Source organism: Hemibagrus wyckioides, linkage group LG11, assembly GCF_019097595.1.
Source record: "Hemibagrus wyckioides isolate EC202008001 linkage group LG11, SWU_Hwy_1.0, whole genome shotgun sequence".
Taxonomy (NCBI): Eukaryota; Metazoa; Chordata; class Actinopteri; order Siluriformes; family Bagridae; genus Hemibagrus; species Hemibagrus wyckioides.
The window spans coordinates 21593394-21612871 of NC_080720.1; the positions used below are offsets into that span (position 1 = coordinate 21593394).

At 38.2% G+C, this 19478-nt stretch overlaps 2 protein-coding genes across 2 annotated transcripts; both read right to left on the minus strand.

Annotated features, from left to right (window-relative positions):
• Window positions 1–2365: 2365 nt before the first annotated feature.
• Window positions 2366–11735, minus strand: avpr2b.1 (arginine vasopressin receptor 2b, tandem duplicate, 1). Its single transcript, XM_058403918.1, has 3 exons — window positions 10229–11735; window positions 9473–9672; window positions 2366–7840 (listed from the first exon to the last, which is right to left on the minus strand). The coding sequence occupies exons 1-2, from the start codon at window positions 11106–11108 to the stop codon at window positions 9473–9475; spliced, it is 1080 nt and encodes a 359-aa protein (XP_058259901.1). The 5' UTR covers window positions 11109–11735; the 3' UTR covers window positions 2366–7840.
• A 534-nt stretch (window positions 11736–12269) lies between these two features.
• trnt1 (tRNA nucleotidyl transferase, CCA-adding, 1) lies at window positions 12270–19374 on the minus strand. The gene is made up of 8 exons (XM_058403917.1): window positions 19258–19374; window positions 18808–18949; window positions 17619–17812; window positions 17121–17259; window positions 16909–17035; window positions 14151–14344; window positions 13603–13856; window positions 12270–13247 (listed from the first exon to the last, which is right to left on the minus strand). The coding sequence occupies exons 2-8, from the start codon at window positions 18947–18949 to the stop codon at window positions 12999–13001; spliced, it is 1299 nt and encodes a 432-aa protein (XP_058259900.1). The 5' UTR covers window positions 19258–19374; the 3' UTR covers window positions 12270–12998.
• Between the last annotated feature and the right edge of the window lie 104 nt (window positions 19375–19478).

Genomic DNA, 19478 nt, shown 5'->3' on the forward strand with positions numbered 1-19478 from the left:
TCTATATAGCGAGTGTGTGTGTGTGTGTTTGAGAGAGAGAGAGAGAGAGAGAGAGAGAATGCCTCCAATTTCCTCTGTCCCAAACCCTCGGAAACACAACATACAGTTTAAAGAATATTTTACTTTTTATTATGTTTGTTTGCCATCTATATAATTATTTTTGTTTGTTTGTCTTTCTGGCACAAGAATTTGGTGCCTGGTGAAAATGGCTTATTTCTTATTGCCTTATATAATCTTATTGCCCCAGTTTTCTAACTGCTACTTCTAGCTTGACACTATGCTGTGCCACAAAGCACAAGTCATCTCCCGCTGGTTCGACAAACACACCAGTGACTTCAACTGGTTCACATCAATGAATCTCAATCAGCAGACCTGAATCCCCATTGGGATGTGGTGGAATATGAGATTCACCACATTCACCTCAGCTGGCAAAACTGTAACAAATATTCAATGCAATCATGTGAACATGGAACAGGATTTTTTTCTGACACAGTGGAATCCATACCATGTAGAACTGAGGCATTTTTGAGAACTGTAATTTCTGTTAAAGCTGTAAGGGATTCAGAAATTATGCTGATGCTCATATTTATAAGTTGCTCAAAATTTTTATATTTCTGTAAAGCTGCTTTGCGACTATGTCTGTTGTTAAAAAACGCTATATAAATAAAATTCAATTGAATTGAATTTGCTGATTACATTACTGCTACACTCTATTGCACTACTTGCTGAAAACCTACTTTATCATAAATATCACAGCAAAGCTGGCAATGTTTTGCAAGCAAAGTCATTTTTCTGTATTTGGTACATATTTGTTGATGATGTTGAGAATTTTTTCGAAAATGATTAGAGCAGCTGATTGCACTTATGTCATATATGAGCAACAGCCTACTGACACCCTCATGTTTATATATTTACTCCCCTCTCATTTGACTATTAATCTGACAGGTCTATTCATGAAGCGATATTACATTAACATTTTTATGTTCTTAGATTCATCCACATTGTGGCTGCATGAATGCTTACATCTACATCTATCTTTACATTTACCAATCTTTACATCTACCTAGCAAAAGAGAGGGTGAGAGAGAGAGAGAGAGAGAGAGAGAGACAGAGACAGAGAGACAGACACATGGCAGGTTTCTTGATGAGAAAAATCAATGTACTCACCAGATTGCTAGAGATAAATGTGTCAAAATAAGAAAGCTCTCTGGATTTTTATTTAGATGTATTTACATTTACACTTACATTTTTGGCATTTGGCAGATGTCCTTATACATAGCAACATACAGAAGTGCTTTTAAAGTGTCTATATACATCATTACCACGAGTCCAAAACACTGTTGAGAGGTAATACTTATTTGCTTGTTTGTTTGTTTGCTTGGTTGGTTGGCTGGTTGGTTGTATTTATTGAACAAGAATAGAAGTGCTAATTTAAAGAAGTGTTTGAAATATTTATTTCAGTAAGGGGTTGTTTAAAGACTAGTGACTCAACTATTTGGACATCAAGAGAAAGTTAATTCCACCGCCTCAGTGCCAGAACAGAGTCTTGATGGATGGCTTCCTTGTACCCTGAGAGATGGTGAGATAAGTCTAGTGGAGATCAACAAGTTGTCCACGGAGATCTCAAGACAACTGTTTACGAAACACAAAAGTCCAGTGCTAAATGAACAAGTTGATTATTTTGCTATAACGACATGCCATGTTTGATTCCTTTTTTAAAAAAGGTATTTACAGCTAGACATATACTTTTATATAGTTACATACAATATGTAAAATATACAGTACATGAAAAACATAGTTTCTGTTATTGCTGTTATTACTTACATTATAGCAGTAACTCAACTGGGAAGTACATGCATTTTTGCAAGTCATTTATCATAATAATTCCCCCATGGCAGAAAACTTATACACCGTTACAAAGCTCTGAGACATCTGTCAAAAATGTTAACTCGATGTCTCTTTAAAGATGACATCACCATTATCAACTGCTATGTCTTTTGTTCAATTTTGTTAAATAACAGCACATTTTTTATCTGTTTATTAGACTGTGTAAAGCAATTGCCCTAGTATTTGCTGTGAATTTGTTGTTACACTATATAAACAATGATGTATTAGAAAGTGAAATTAATATAAATATCTCAATTGCCTGGCAGAGAGCACTAGGAAATTAATCAACATCTTCTGAAACCGGTGTTTTTGTGTTGTTGTTTTTGTCAGCTGAGGTCTTTTGTTTGTTTATGGAAGCTGGTGAGAAGTACACAGTTGTTATTTAGGTTTCTCAATTACTCAATTTTATTTGTATAGCACTTTTAAAAATGGACATTATCACAAAGCAGCTTTACAGAAATATATACATTCAGGATATATATTTTAACTGTATAATTTTTCTCTAGCATGTCAAAACTGATGGAAACAAGAAAAAAACTCTCTGAGCTGATATGAGGAAGAAACCTTGAAAGAAACCTTACTCGAAAGCAAACCCATTTTCATTTGGGTGACACAGTATAGTGTGATAAAATATTTCTTTTGTATAACTGTGGACTTTATGGCCAAAAGGTGCAGAACCAGGAAATTTATTCAACATGAAGTCTATCTTGTTGAAGTTATCAACTGTTCACTGATGGAGACTTGAGTGTAAAACTGTTTGTGACAACTGCAGTCCTAAAGCTATCATAGCAAAACAGATTGCATCCATTACAGTCCAAAGCCATCTTCATCGTTTCTTAGAGGTATCATCCACAGTAGTCCAGCCTCTTTAGGGGCAATCCTCAGCAGGAGTGAATGGTTTTCAAATGGAAATAACTAAAACATAGAATTGGGGGTAGGGTATACTTCCTTTTTCCCATGACTGTAGGTTCCAGTAGGACAACAAGCCAAAACAAACCTGCTTGGGAAAAAAGAGAGGTTTGTGTTTTGGAATGGCCGAGTCAAAGCTCAATTTGTGGCATGACTTGAAGATTGCAGTTCAGTCATGTGCTCCATCTCATGTGGGAGATTTAGCATTTTGTAAAGTAAGACTGTCACAAACAGAGCTGAAGAAGGATGGAAAATGCAGAAAATACTTTATTAAAGAACTAAAAAACAACTAAGCTGTGACAAAAACTGAACAAAAACAAAACAAAACATAGGAACAGGGCTGTGACATAAAACACATGGAGCACAACGGCAAAAATAAGAGACATGGAAAATCAGACCAAAAAATGCAATCCAAATCGACGTCCAAGAAGCATATACAAAACAGAAAGGAGTGAATACTTCATGAGGAACAAAAGAAAACACAGAGTATATAAAGGGTGAGTGAGTCACAGACTAATTGTTTGTGTGATTAAAAGTCCAGAGATTGAAAGCGGAGGAGTGCTGATGGCTGCTGAAAGTTTGGTGTTTGGTGGCTGTGAGTTAATGGAAGCTGCAGAGGTACAATCTGTGACAAGGACAACATCAAAATTAAAATGATCATAGAAGCGCAAATTTCATAGAGGTACAGCTGGGCAATTCACACACTCACAGGAGGTTTAATTATTCATTTATTTTCAAATCATTGTGAGGACACATTTTGCTTTATTTATTTTTTATTTCTGTAGGGAGTTACTTCAAAAGGAGCAGAAAAATTCCATCCCAGTTTTTTTTTTTTTACTTTTCACATACACTGTATATATATATATAGAGAGAGAGAGAGTGCAAAGAAATAAAATGTCTATAACTCTATAAATGTAATTGAAGAGCTCCAGCCATATCAGGAATTAAACATTCTTTGTGGCTATATGTCAGACTAAAATATGTTTGTTGTTGTTGTTTTTCATTTCAGTCTTAAATTCAGTGATTAATATGTAGAAGACACTTTATTACCCTTTTATACATCAGCCATATAGTTATTTCTGGAGCTTTTTCAAATCACACTCGCACAAATAATTACATTATTTAAAATTTAGCAGCACACAAATATGCTAGAGTAAAATAGCACAGCTTTGAAATAAGCTGGTCAAAGTGTTTTCACATAAATGTAAAAATGGCCTCTTTTTGTTTAGGGTACAACTTGAACTACACAGTACAGGTTATGTCTCTCAAATCATCTTAGGGACGAACAAATGGAGTGGGTGCACTCTACACTTACAAACAGAGGATGCTGTTAATGCATGCTAATGAAAAAAACCTGACATGGTTGTATCAGGGTGAGGTGAATCAAAGCACTCTCAGGTTCTGACTAATGGGACTAAGTGTGAGTACACGTGCATGTGCATGTGCATGAACTTGCATGAAGCTCACGTGAGTTTGCCCACCATCGAGAACTGCCTTATGATTCTTGTGCCTTATGACAAGATTTTAGGGCTATTAATTATTTCTACATAACAGAAAAATTTCAGAGTTAAATACATTATTGTTTGATAAGGATACTCTTAAAGATGGTCTCACGTGCAACCTCTTTTGCTTCTTTCAGTCACTTGAATGTTACTAATTGGGAGTAGTGGATGCTAAACAACATACATTTTATTAATGCTGTGCATCTGATGTGCTGTATACGTCTTTTCATGCATGCTCGTCATGCACACATGGCATTTAAGTGGAGTGATTGCATTTTTACCAGATGAACTCAAATCTCCATGGAAAACGTGTGTGGCCACGTGTTCGTTGAAAAACACGTGCCCAAAGTCCAAGAAGAACACTAGCTGATAGGAGTAATACAGAGTTCGATCTCTCTCTTTCTTTGCAGCCTCCATCCCCTCTGTGCACTCAAATAAGCCCCAGCAGGTCTGTTTTCTTGGAACGGTGATTAAACCCATTGGCAATTGATTTAGTAATCAACAGTCACCAACAGTCAGTGTGAAATCTGTCCACACATGTTGTCATTAGAGCTTTTCTGATCATTCGGGCTGACATGGGATATAACGTGCCATTTCTGCCTGAGATGAAATGTCTCTTTTTATAATGGTTCGGTTGTTTGAATGGATTGTGGCGCAAGACATTTACAGGTCTGTTATGGAGCATTAGTGTGATTGCACCCTGGTAGATCTGTAACAGGATTTGTGCAGTGTTAAATGTACTTCCCTTTTCACATCAAGGGTTTGTGCTATTTTGAAAAACTGATTCTCAAATGCTACATTTTAGATATACTTTATAGGAAAATATATACAGTATATATACAGTATATATATATATATAGGTGTGTTGAAGTCTTTTCTGAAGGTCAGTTTGGTATCTATCATGTATATATGTGAAAAGTGATCTCACTAGGGACCAGAACATAAGTTCATAGGTTCTTAAACAGTAGCATAACCCCAGGGATTTTGATAAAAATGTCAAATCACACTTCAATACATAGTTACAGTGTCCAAAGTTGGACATTTATACATTTGAGCACATGCATGTAAAGAAATGCCAACTAAGAATTGAGAATGAAACTGTTTGCCTTAAGATAAGCAGTAAATCCGTAGCTTTCACTCTGATGGTTTTCCATGTTTGTGGAGGTCTCAATCAGTGTGTGATTGTTCCTGGTGTTCCTACTGTGTCGGTCTGGTTTCAGACTCACTTGAGGATATTAAACCCCAGTACATTTGCATTCATCTTCCATCATCACAAACGCACATGTAAAACACAATGACTCACTCTCTCTCTCTCTCTCTCTCTCTCTCTCTCTCTGTATATACTCTATACTCTATCATTCCTCTGTTACTTATGGTACACGTGTGTTGGTGTGAAACTAATGATGACTTCATCGGATGAGGCACATGTGCAGGTTCCAGTTTTTATTGTAAAAGCATGAGTTGTGTTCGCATTCACTGGAATCACAGCACAGTTTCAGTGCAACTGAACTCACACTACCTTGGGTTCATTTCCATGGTAGGCTTCCAGCTTTCACATTACCAACCATACACGGAAACTGTGCTTTGTTTCTGACTAAACTGCAAGTCAAAAAAAACCCCTCTGTCTCTCTTTCTGACTGTCTGTGTCTTATATGTGACTAATTGAATACCCAAGTTTATCTACCTAAATACTTCCACATATTTTCTTATAGACATCAACAGGTCTATGCATTACACAGTCTAACATGAATTACTCATCATCCAAAGAGTGGGTCAGATTTAATTAAAAGCAAATATACTGTCATATTATCAACATAGAATATTCTAACTTTAATAAACATGTTTTGAGTTCTTTTCTGTCTATTTGACAGTTATAACATATCTCTTGATCGGTATTGTGTATATATTTGAAGTAATTTATTGTGTGAGCAAATAAAATACAGATACAGATTTCATGTGCTATGACACTTCACCATTTAAAGTCCTGTGTAAAGTGCAGCTTGCCAACAAAACAACTGTGTGGTCCTCCTGCTACTGTAGCCATTTTGTTCCCAAAACATAAACCAACATTCAGAAAGCAGGTGTGAAAAAATAAGTGCCCAGTAATATGTAGAACTCTTTTTATCACCAATAATAGACGTTTTTTTATCAGCTTCAGTTCATTGATGTTTGAGGAGATTTGTTTATATATAGCTGTCTTGAGATCCTGCCAAAGCAGCTCAATGACATTAACGTCTAGACTTCACTTGGCCATTCCAACACCTTCATTATTGTCTTCTTTCCCCATCCAAAAGTAATTTGCTGTTGTTCTTAGGATCATTGTCCCTTTGTTCAAAGCACTTTTTCCTAGCCAACCATCCCTGATAACCTGAAATACCTGAATTGACCTGAACACTTGAAATGAATTTGCTGGGATGCCCACTCCTGGGAAAGATTGGCAGAGGCTTTCCATTTGCAAACAATCCTTCTCTGTAGAAATTCAAATTGTTTGGAAATGGCCTTATACCCTTTCCCAGATTGGTAAGAAACAACAGTTGCTTCTCTGAGGTTATGGCTATTGACCTTTCTTCTTGGTAAGATGTAGATACACACTTCTAGAAGATTAACCAATCTGTGTATTTCTTTCATAGCACATGGCTGCTGATTTCTTTTGTAATGACTGTAGGAAGGGTGTATTTATTTTTTTCACACTTGCTTAGTGAATGTTGGTATATGTTTTAGGGGAAAATGACTTTGTACTGAAATATGTCAGTTTTTGTTGTCACCTGAGGTTATTTATGCCCCATATTTACTAAGCAGAGCACACAAATTTACAATTTTATCAGTTCCATTTAGCATTTCACTTGATTTTTGCTGTTTTCCTTTACGCTCAACCTATAGAACCAGGCATCGTATTTTTTTTTTACCCCTGTCCATCACTCTGGTGCTTGTGATGTGATTTTATTTCTATTAGTATTTACTGTGCTCAGAATCTGTGCAACTGTAACCAGTTTACACAATTGTTAGTGATTAGGTTGTGATAATAGAACATAGAATTGAAGGATATTGTACTTTCTTTTCCCCCAAGACTGCAGGTCCAGGCTAAATATACAGTGCATTGTTAAAGAATTGAAAGAAGAATTAAAAGAATTGTGAAAGTTTTGTCTACACATCATTTTTATTTGCAAGACTGATGATCAGTGCTGATCTGTTTAGTGTTTGTAAGGACACAGAGATTGATTACATATAACCTACCATGTGCTATCCCCTCACAAATTCTTGTTTGTTTTTATAGTGAACAATTGAGGACTTTGTAAATCTGTTCTTATAAATCATACATATTTCACTCAGTGGCAGTAGTTTAAGATTACAAATTGTTTTGTGTTTCTGTTGCTCCGTGGCATTTACAAAGCTTACTATATTTCTGGGGTTCTGTTGCTATGTGGTTTAAAAGCAAAAAGATGACAGTGTAGGAAAGAACATGAAAAACCTGGTGTTGTTTTTTCACTTTTTGCTGCCATGTCTGAAGATTTTCCCTGGGATCACTGTTCTCTTCTGTTCAACTATAAATTAAGCAGAATATAGATTATATTAGAATATAGAATTACAGGCCATTTTCCCCTAAACCTTTCTCTGCTAGTCAAAATCTCACCAGGGTATGGATCTTATAGCTTTGATTTACACCACGCATAAATCTCAGAGCAGCACTATCCAGGGAAAACCTTCTGTCAATCAAATGCTATTATTCCAGCTGTTTAAGAGGAAACTTGCTCAAGGGAAGCCATTTAAATCATTTTACAGGCTACAGTGATTTATAACAGACATTTATGTTAACACTTTCAGCTACATGCATTTACTTTCAGAAGGTGTTACTTTCAGCACTTCAGTGACCTTCATATTTTAGGTATCTCCTAATTATTCTGAACACAGATAAAGCTTGAGGTCATGACCTGACTGCTGTAAAGAAAACAAGAACAACTGAAATGGAGTATGAAGACAGGTAGGCAGACCTGACAGGAACAAAAGAAAATCACACAGTAGTTTGGATTCTATATAATCTATATAAACAACCTGAATCTGGCCAAAATGGGTCAGTATGGTGGATCTCACCGTGGCTTTGTTCAAGGTGTGTCCTGTTCTGTGGGACATCATGGACCGCTTGTATCCATGTATTTATGGCACTTGAGACATTATACAGTTTACAGGACATACATCATTTTTTTATACATTCATTTTTAGTAACTCATATTACTTGATTCATGTAATCTTCATTTTTGAATTATTCATTTTATACTAATTAGGGTTGTAGTAAATGGAGAACATATCCTGGGAACAGGGGGAATGAGCTAAGAATAGAAACTGTATGAGATCAAATAAATCATAGGACCATCATGAGCATATAGTCACATACTCACTGTTGGGACATAGTTATATTTATAGGTGTTCCTATTAAAGTGGACAGTGAATGTAATAGTCTGGTTATGGTAGGATGTAACTGTGTGTATATATATATATATATATATATATATATATATATATATATATATATATATATATATATATATATCTATATCTATATCTATATATATATATATATATATATATATATATATATATATATATCAGTATAAGCAGGTGTATTGTACATATGTTTCTAATAATGTGGCTAGTGAATCTAAATCCTTCTTTTATACATTGCATTAAAAACTCCTACATTTCTTAAAGACTATATGTTGATTCACAGACAAACACTTTATTCACACTGATGCAAAGTAAACAATAAAAGACCTCTGACCTCTGGTTAACGTAATAACTTAATTTTTTTTTTTTTTTTTTTTGGTGACCACATCCTGGTTATGAGTATGGATGTTCAAGTGTATAACCACATCTATAGTATGGCTAATATCTAGGATCTAATAGTGAGCCTTGGGGGGTGGGTGGGTGGGGGTCAGGCAGATGATAGTGGTTGCAACAATGACTGTAATGCACATTTGGTACTTTTAAAATAGAGTTCATTGAATAGTCAAATGTTTTTTTTTTCCTTCTTGGGAAACCAACAAACCATGGTTGTAAGAGTCAGGGCTGAAGGTGTACTATAAATTAATCTGGTAATAAGTACAATACAATGTTTGGATACAATCATTTATCACCACAACTCTTAGGCAGCTTCATAGGTATGAGACAAAGGCTTTTACCTAAGAGAGACCCTTCAAGCTCAGGTAGACAGTACTGATCACTGTGGCGTCCTCAGGCAAAGACCCTTTAATTTCACTGTGGCTTGTACACATCAGTGCCAACAGTTGCTTGGGTCCTGGGCCACTGAAGACGAGGTAGATGCAGGGGTTGGCACAGCTATTCAGACTTCCAAGGAGCATGAGGATGGTGAATGTTGCAGCTGCAATTAAAACAGTATACCATCAGAACTGTTAGACAAGCCAGCAGGAATAATTAACATTTCCCTCCCTCAGGATGGCAGGTAGCACAATCAGTGCCAAATTTTCTATTCCATTTGGATTAGTTTTATTCGTACCAGGACGGGGAAATGGCTGCTACACTCAGGATCTTTGGTTACTTCCCTGGGAAAACCCTTAAAAGTTGTATGTAAAACAAAAAAAGTTGTTGAAATGGTTCCATGCAGATATTTTTGTTCCTTTTTTGTTTTTATTGCGTTCCTGTTCTTATTAGCCCGATTAACTGATTTAGTAGTAAACAAAATAGGTCACAATGAATCTAATGACAATTTTAGTCAGTAGGTTCATTCAGTAGTGTAAGTAGTCCCTGACCGCAAAAAATTCTTTTATCGAAGTCAGATCACATATAATCATTTAAATATGGGTTTTTATATAAATCTGGTAACCTTAGACAGAGAACCCTATGCGTGTTTTTTTGTGCCAAAAAGTTGTAAATGTATATTCACTAATTAAAAAAAAAAGGTCAAATTAATCGCTTACATTCAGTCGGAGCGTCGTCGTCCCATACTGACCACAGCTGTACGGTGAAGAACGGCGCCCAGCAAACCACGTAAACGAGGACGATCACAACGGTCATCTTGACGGTCTTTACGCGCGCCTTGGAGAGCCCGGGCACGCGGCTAGCATTTGTGCAGCCCTCGTGGTGTGTATTCATGTGCAATCTTACCCTCACGGCGCGGCAAATGCATACCTGGCACACGATCACCGTCAAGATCGGCAGTCCGAATATGACTAAAGTTGTCCAGGTCACGTACGCTTTAAGTCCCCACGGCTGCACGAATTGCGCCCAGCAGTCGAAGACTTCCGGAGCCACCTGGACGCGGGAGAAAATGAAAATCTGCGGCAGGGCGCCCACGAGGGATACTGCCCATGCGATACACACCGGCAAGTTCCAGCGTGCTCTCTTCCTCTGCAGAGTGCCCATGGGGTTACACACGGCTTGGTAGCGATCTAATGTCATCACCACGATCATATAAGTAGAGGCGAACATGCCGACAACCTGTAGGTACTTGACCAAGCGGCACACCAAGTCTGGACCTACGAAGCGGTCCGTGATGTCCCACAGGAGCTGAGGACACACCTGGAACAAAGCCACAGTGAGATCCGCCAGGCATAGGTGCAAAACGAACACGCGCATGCGGGACATGGACTCGCGCCGCTTCACCAGCACGAGCAGGAGTCCCAGATTCAGAGTCGTGGCGCTCAGGAAGATGACACCCAGCAGTGCGATCTCGATCCGAGCTAATCTCTCATCTCGCGGCTGCTGGTCGTCTAGTGCTTGCGGAGTCTGGTTCACGTTGCTGAGGTTTGAGCTCAAGAACGACATGTTTACACCATTAAAGAAACAGTTAGCGTTCATGATTTGTCCTGAACCATTGTTAAAAATCTAAATCAGACGCCAAAGAATTCATAGACCCACCTACGATGAATGTAGGAAAAGCAAGAAACGTTCACTTGACCACTTTGGAGAGCAGACTGGAGCTGTGAGCAAGTAAGAGAAGTTGATTTATATTTATATGTAGTCTCCGATTGCTTGGAAAAGAGGAGCTGTCCTCCAGCACCACGCTCCTCCAAGTCCCTTCTTCTAAAGAAAGTCAAGGTGAGTCGAGGAATTGTGCGAATTTACCACCTCACACTGATACAAGAGACCTCCCATGTAATGCACACGTGACATCTTTACATTGATTCGTCTGTCTGCTCAATCAAAGCTCCCAATGCCCAGATGTTCTAACCAGCCGTGTTTGGTGTGATGCGCCTTTACGCACAAATCACGTATATTTTCCGAAAGCTTCCTAAGAAAACAATTTTCTAATCAGACTAATTTTGCGCAAAAAACTCTAATCAGAACCACACTAGACAAATGAAATAAAGACAAAGTAAATATTTAAATAAAAACACAACAAAAGACAAATGCTATGTGCTTATTAATTGGTCAGATGAGGAAACAAATGGGGAGGGTAGATGCAGCATCCATCAATGAAATAAATTCTGCTTTATACCAGCAACCAAAAATAGATTATAATAAAATCATGATTTCTAAGAAGCCAGTCATGTTATGCAGCAAAGAGTATAGAGACATACAGGACAAAATAATCTAACATGATGTAAATGATGAAATGCAAAAAAGCTTATATGTGAAACTGGGGAAATCCATGATTTTAGCATTAAAAGAATCAACTTTATGTTCTGTCAGCTTTAGTACTGATGTATTTACTTTATTATGTGTACCAAAAAGTACGTTTATTTACAAGAATAAATATATTTAGAGTCATCAAAGGACATAGAAAATGGACTTTGCACTGGTCAAGCCAATCTTGTAAATTGTATCCTATAAAGCATGCCTCAATTAGCTGAAAGCAGAAGTCTTAATCCCTTTAATTCAATGGAATCTAAAAATCACTGCAAAAAGTGAAAGCATCCAAACAATGATTGAAAAGCATGTGATGTCAGAGGGTCATAAGATTACTGAATGCACATTATATGTGATTAAATTTTATTTTACATTCATCTGCCTCCTTGCTTACATCGGTGCTAAGCCCCACATTAATTACATCCATGTAATTAACTTCCACTCCAGCTGGCACATCATGCATAAAACTCTGAAAGGTTAATGTGGACCATTAAAAACAAAACGTCAGAGACCTTTTTAGTTTATAGATCTGTTTACTTCCAAATCAGACAATAAGTGAATAAGTGTTACATTACAACCTACAATCTTTTTTTCTCTTCATAATGAACTCATGACGGTTGTTGCATTAGGCAAACGTTTTCTCTTTCAGAGCCAGCTGAACTTTACCTCTGATGACTTCTAAATGTAAATTACGAAAGCAAAATAAACATAAAAATATAAAGTTCGTGGCAAATTAGGTCTTAAATGAATCATCAGCAACGGTCAAATGGCAAACTACTTTACTGATATTAAATAGTGAAGAAAGGTGAAGAAAAAAGTAACATGGCAAAGATAACTATATGAACAAAGTGAAGCAATGGGGAAGGTCTGTCCATCATGACACCAAAGGAATTTGTTTATCCCTTAAGTGCGTGTGTGTGTGTGTGTTGATAGATTATTACCAAATATTCCTAGCTCTCATGCAGCTAGGATAGGTAGGAGATTCACCAAACTACACAACTTTATGCTGCACACAGCCAGTTTTTCCTCTCTATTTCTCATCTCTCTGTTAACTGTGAATAGTATGGAGGTAGGGGCACTTCACTGAGACAACCATCTCTTGGTTTTCTTTGTCTTATATTAGGACCTGCTGATGGTACTCAAGAGTTCTTCCTTCCCCAACCGGTAGTGGCTCTTCTTCCAGATATCACGGAGCTCCTGCAAGGTCGTACCAATTTCCTTGCCCGAGGTGATTCCCAAGCGACGCAGGTCATGGCCGCTGACAGGGAATCGTGGAATGGACCAGCGGCTCAGTTCAGCCAAAAGCTTCCTCTCACCCTGGTACTTTAGGAGCTCCAGCACTTTGCTCTGGGCGTCTGGCTCTCGAGACTACAAATTTAATGAATACACCATTAAATCCCAACCTTTACTCAGAATAGATAATCTAATGAATCACCCTACTGGCTAGGCTGCACTTCAGGATAAATCAGGCTGATTTTGAAAGGTGCAAAAGGTTTTATGCAGGTTATATGACCGTAATCTGATAATGTGTTGTCTTTTATTAATGGCAAATTGTTAAGTCAAAGAAAGTGTGATGACTTGAACCAGTCTTGAAATCTGTCGTTTTCACTATCAGCTAGGATTGTACAAGCATTATACTGTTGTACATCACACTCCACCTTCTCTCTGTGACAGTTTACATCTACTGTCAAAAACACCATATCAGCCGGTGAGTTTTACTTACGTCGATGATGAAATCAGTGAAGGTCTTCAGGCCATCATTCTCATCGTGTCCCTTGACAAGGTCTCGTCTGTGCTTCACCAGAAAGAGGCCGAGGGTCTTCTCCTCTCTGGAGATCTTCAACCTCAGATCCAGCTTTTCCACGTCTTCTGCGCCACGCAGCACAGCTGAGAGCACGGTCATTGGTTTAGGAGAGCTGCCTTCAGTCCTCTGGTACACCTGCTTCATCTCCTCCATACTGACATCTGCTGGAAGACCTGGAAAATGTCAAAGCACAAGCAGGGAGTCCTATGAAAGTTAGGATGCAAGTTGTTGCATGAATACAAATGGTAAGTGAACAATGTATATATATATAAAAGGCACAAAAAAGAAGTACATCTTAGGCTTGTATTTAGTCAAATCAGTGCAATACATCTACTACATTACATGCTTAATGAATGCTTATGTTCTCTGACAAACAGCATTATAATAACCATTCTTTACACATACCATTCATAAACAAGAAAGTAGAATTCGATTTTCTAGTCAAAGTCCAGTGTGTGCACACTGACCTATGTACTGAGTCAATCTGAGCTCATAAATAAGCTCGAGCAGGTGAGCCGCATGATTCCCCACCAGCATCTTCTTTAGTTCCACCCAGATTCTCTCCCCTGAGATTCCACCCAGGCCTCTTCCGTTGTCCCGGATAGCTTCCAGAGTGTCCATATCATGCTGCCCTGGCTCGGCCGCTACACGCCCATAAAACCTGCAACAAATATATGCGGGCTGCTTGATAATATGTACAGTGCTGTGAAAAGGTTTTTGCCCCCTTCCTGTTTTTTTTTTTTTTGCATATTTGTCACACTTAAATGGTTCAGATCATCGAACAAATTTGAATATTACACAAAGATAATGCAAGTAAATACAGAATGCAGTTTTTAAATGATTATTTCATTTATGAAGGGAAAAAAGCTGTCCAAACCTACCTGGCCCTATGTGAAAAATTAATTGCCAAGAAAGAACTGATTAACCAAATTATTTTAGAAAGCTGAGTTAAATTTCACTAGACACACCCAGACCTGATTACTGCCAGAATCAAGAAATCACTTAAATAGAACCTGTCTGACAAAGTGAAGCATGCTTAAAGAGCAACACATCATGCCGCGATCTAAAGAAATTCAAGAACAGATGAGAAATAAAATAGTTCACATGTATCAGTATGGAAAGGGTTATAAAGCCATTTCTAAGGCTTTGGGACTCCAGCGAACCACGGTCAGAGCCATTATCCACAAATGGAGAAAATTTGGAACAGTGGTGAACCTTCCCAGGAGTGGCAGTCCTACCAAAATTACTCCAAGAGCGCAACGACGACTCATCCAGGAGGTCATAAAAGAACCCAGAAAAACATCTAAAGAATTGCAGGCCTCACTTGCCTCAATTAAGGTCCGTGTTCATGATTCAACAATAAGAAAGAGATTGGCATCCATGGGAGAGTTCCAAGGCAAAAACCATTGTTGACCAAAATGAACACAAGGCTCATCTTACATTTGCCAAAAAATATCTTGATTATCCCCAAGACTTTTGGACAAATATTCTGTGGACTGATGAGACAAAGTTGAACTTTTTGGATGGTGTGTGTCCCATTACAACTGGCGTAAAACCAACACAGAACTTCATAAAAAGAACATCATACCAACAGTCAAACATGGTGGTGGTAGTGTGATGGTCTGGGGCTGCCTTGCAGCGTCAGGACCTGGATGACTTGCCATAATTAATGGAACCATGAATTCTGAACTCTATCAGAAAATCCTGAAGGAGAATGTCCAGCTGTCAGTTTGTGACCTCATGCTCAAGTGCACTTGGGTTATGCAGCAGGACAATGATTCCAAACACACCAGCAAGTCCACCTCTGAATGGCTCAACAAAAATGTATGTTTTGGAGTGGCCAAGTCAAAGTCCAGACTTAAATCCGATTGAGATGCTGTGGCATGACCTTAAACAGTCCATTCGTGCTCGAAAACCCTCCAATGTGGCTGAATTAAAACAATTCTGCAAAGAAGAGTGGGCCAAAATTCCTCCACAGTGATGTGAAGGACTCATTGCCAGATATCACAAACACTTGATTGCAGTTGTTGCTGCAAAAGTTGGCACAACCAGTTATTAGATTTAGGGGGCAGTTACTTTTCCACATAGTGCCAGGCAGGTTTGTGCAGATTTTTTCCCTTAATAAATGAAATAATCATTTAAAAACTGCATTTTGCATTTACTTGCATTATCTTTGTGTAATATTCAAATTTGTTTGATGATCTGAATCTTTTAAGTGTGACAAACATGCAAAAAATAAAAAAACAGGAAGGGGGCAAAAACCTTTTCACAGCACTGTATGTACATCATCTGTGTGTGAAATGAATGAGCAGTTTAACATTACAGCATGACTTAATCCAGTGCTTAAAAAATAATGCCTGTCATGTTTTTTTGTACATGTGAAAATAAGAAGCATATTGTTAATTCAGTCTGTATTGGCCTGTGAAAAAGATTTTAAAGAGTAAAATAGCACAACAGACACATAAGCTGCCAACAAGTCACAGATGTTTCCACATTGTGGAGGCAAACTCACTTGTTCTTGATGAATATTCAGATTTTTTTCACCAATACTTAGCCTGCTTAAATGGTAAGATTTTTCCAAACAATTTTCAAAAGTAATATGCAGTTGCATTTCCTATCAGTTAATGCATACACTGTGAACATTCAAATGAAAATTCAAAATCGCATATTAGGTTGCATTTTTGTTTACAAGAATGTACAACAACTGCCAAATTTCAAATGGAAAACAAAATCTATGCACAAATGCACTTCTCATGTCCTATGAGTTATGACCCTGTCATATTGAAATAGCAATAGCAATGACCCTGCATGCTATCGCACTTCCTCTGCATCGCGCTTGTTGTCTGCCAAAATTCAAATGGAATCGTAATCTCATTTCCAATGTGCGTTTGCATTTCCGGTGCCTGGAACAAAAACCTGTCAGTCAGTGTGAGGACTAGGAGTGTACACTGGGGTGTGTGTCTGTATTTTGAAGTGATTCATTTTAGACCATCTTGCGGTAAACAGCCAAAAAAGAAAACAGAATAACTTCTGGAAAAATTTCCAGAAAATACTTCCATACTTTTCACTACTCTAACGCACATCATAATACAACATACAGTCTGTTACTGTTGCAGCCGAGTTGCACACTGATGATATCCTGTTCAAAGCTATTCACATTTTTAATTTTACCATGAATCGTTTGACCCAAATGGATTATTACCTCAAACAGAAACGCTAACACACCTGAAATATCTCAGAATCCGCAAGTAGTCCTCCTGAATCCTAAGTGCACTATTCCCAACAAAGCGAACAGTTCTGTTCTGGAGATCCTCATAACCTTGGAAATAATCATACAAGGTCCCATCCAGCCCTAAAAAGACAGATAGAAAGAAGTAAGATGGTAATGCCAAAATTCAACAACCTGTTCTTCAATAGGGCACGAAATCATGAAGTACCGAGGAACATGGAGTTAATTGTGAGGTCTCTGCGCTCAGCATCTTTCTGCCAGTCGGTTGTGAATTCCACTTCCGCGTGTCTCCCATCTGTCTGCACGTCCACACGCAGAGTGGTCACTTCAAAGTTCTGGTTATTCAGCTGCATGTGGATTGAATCAACATTAGAATTTAAATTGTCCAATGCATAAAGAATTGAATCATTTAAATATCCATTTTATAAACTTTAACATGCATGTATTGTATATAAATGTATATAAAGAGATAGCTTTCAGCATGCACATTTAAATGCAATATGCAAGTCAACTTGCAGTACTAAAATCTGCATTAAAACTCACTAAACAGTGATTAAAATTATCTGTATTTAAAAAACAACAATATAATTTGGCTAGGAGTGCCCAATACATTCCCATGCAGAGATCTTTCATTATTCATATTGAATAAACAAAGTGAAGTGAAAAGTGATTAAAAGACATTTGGACAGTGCATGAATTCTCTCACCCTGGCAGTGATGGTACCATGTTTCTCTCCTTTGTTGTTAATCATTCGGATCCCTGCAGCCTGGAACATGTGCTTCATCTCCTCAGGTGTAGCAGTAGTGGCAAAATCTACATCTTCAGGTTGTTTCCCTGACAGAAGATCCCGTACGGCTCCCCCTGCAATCCTTAGCTCAAACTGATGCTTCTGAAAAATCTCTGGACAAACACAATCATCATCATTCACTGAAAACTGTTGCTTTATTTTCATACAATATTTTAAAGAATTATATTAAGCTGTTTCTGGAGATGAATGAATTGATGAATACAGTATGCATGTAGACATACACTGATCAGCCATAACATTATGAGCAGGTGAAGTGAATAACACTGATTATCTCCTCATCATGGCACCTGTTAGTGGGTGGGATATATTAGGCAGCAAGTGAGCATTTTCTCCTCAAAGTTGATGTGTTAGAAGCAGGAAAAATGGGCAAGTGTAAGGATTTGAACGAGTTTGACAAAGGGCCAAAATTGTGATGGTTAGACGACTGGATCAGAGCATCACCAAAACTGCAGCTCTTGTGGGGTGTTCCCGGTCTGCAGTGGTCAGTATCTATCAAAAGTTGTCCAAGGAAAGAACAGTGGTAAACCGGAGACGGGGTCATGGGCGGTCAAGGCTTATTGATGCACCTGGGGAACGAAGGCTAGCCCGAGTGATCCGATCCAACAGACGAGCTACTGTTGCTCAAACTGCTGAAGAAGTTAATGCTGGGTTTGACAGAAGGGTGTCAGAATACACAGTGCATCGCACAGTTCAGGAATGGTTTGATGAGCACAACAACGGGTTTGAGGTGTTGACTTGGCCTCCAAATTCCCCAGATCTCAATCCTCGAGTCCGATCCATGGAGGCCCCAACTCACAACTTAGAGGACTTAAAGGATCTGCCGCTAACATCTTGGTGCCAGATACCCCAGCACACCTTCAGGGATCTAGTGGAGTCCATGCCTTGATGGGGCAGGGTTGTTTTAGCAGCAAAAGGGGGACCAACACAATATTAGGCAGATGGTCACAAAGTTATGGCTGATCAGTGTATATACACACAAAACCACTGTCAAATAATTCCAGCGGAACTGGATAGTTCGTGGTGTATTAGGTAAATTTAGCATTAATGCAATTAAACAGATGCATCATGGGTAGCTTGTCAGTTTTACCTGCTAGAGCATTCAGTCCATCAGTGAATAATGACTGGAACTCCTTGGTTTTCAGCTGCATGGTGTAGAAATGTCGGCGGTGACTCCACGTGAAGCGAATTGTTTTAACCACCTGGGGGAAGAGAAATCTTCTTCCCCACATCTGGAAGTAAATAAACAGCTGTAAATCATATACTGTGACGTTCTGACAATACGGGTTAATATCAGCTACATATGTTAATTCTATTACTTACTTACACACACACACACACACACACACACACACACACGTTTGCCTGTAATGTTCACTTTATTATTTATCGCTAAAAGCAGCATGTAGCATGTAGTTGTCTGCCTGTTTGTACTTTTCTTAGCTTAGCTACAGTTATAATTCCTTGTGCTTGTACACAAAACACGACATTTTTATTATGTAAGACAAGCTGAGTTTTATGAGAGGAGAGCAAAAATTACCTGCACAAATATAAAGGTCAGTGTTCTCCTATGCTGGAGTTGGCTGCATGCTGTTGTTCGGCCATGACAACTGAAAGGCAGCGCAAGTGTGTGTGCACAACGTCATTTAGCACGTGACACACACCGACTTTTATCAGCCAATAGAAATGCTTTAAATGTTATTTGTAAATCCTAAATGGCTAACCATTAAACAAAAGATACACTAGATGGTAAAACCCATT

Excerpts from the sequence above, each read along its gene's own strand:
- avpr2b.1 (XM_058403918.1), bottom strand. The coding sequence starts at position 11,108 with ATGAACGCTAACTGTTTCTTTAATGGTGTAAACATGTCGTTCTTGAGC. Across the intron at positions 9,673-10,228 it reads CGACGACGCTCCGACTGAAT|CTGCAACATTCACCATCCTC; the intron begins GTAAGCGATTAA and ends TTTTAATTGCAG.
- trnt1 (XM_058403917.1), bottom strand. The coding sequence starts at position 18,949 with ATGTGGGGAAGAAGATTTCTCTTCCCCCAGGTGGTTAAAACAATTCGC. Across the intron at positions 17,813-18,807 it reads TGGACTGAATGCTCTAGCAG|AGATTTTTCAGAAGCATCAG; the intron begins GTAAAACTGACA and ends GTGTTTGTCCAG. Across the intron at positions 13,857-14,150 it reads CAGATTGACTCAGTACATAG|GTCTTCCAGCAGATGTCAGT; the intron begins GTCAGTGTGCAC and ends GACATTTTCCAG.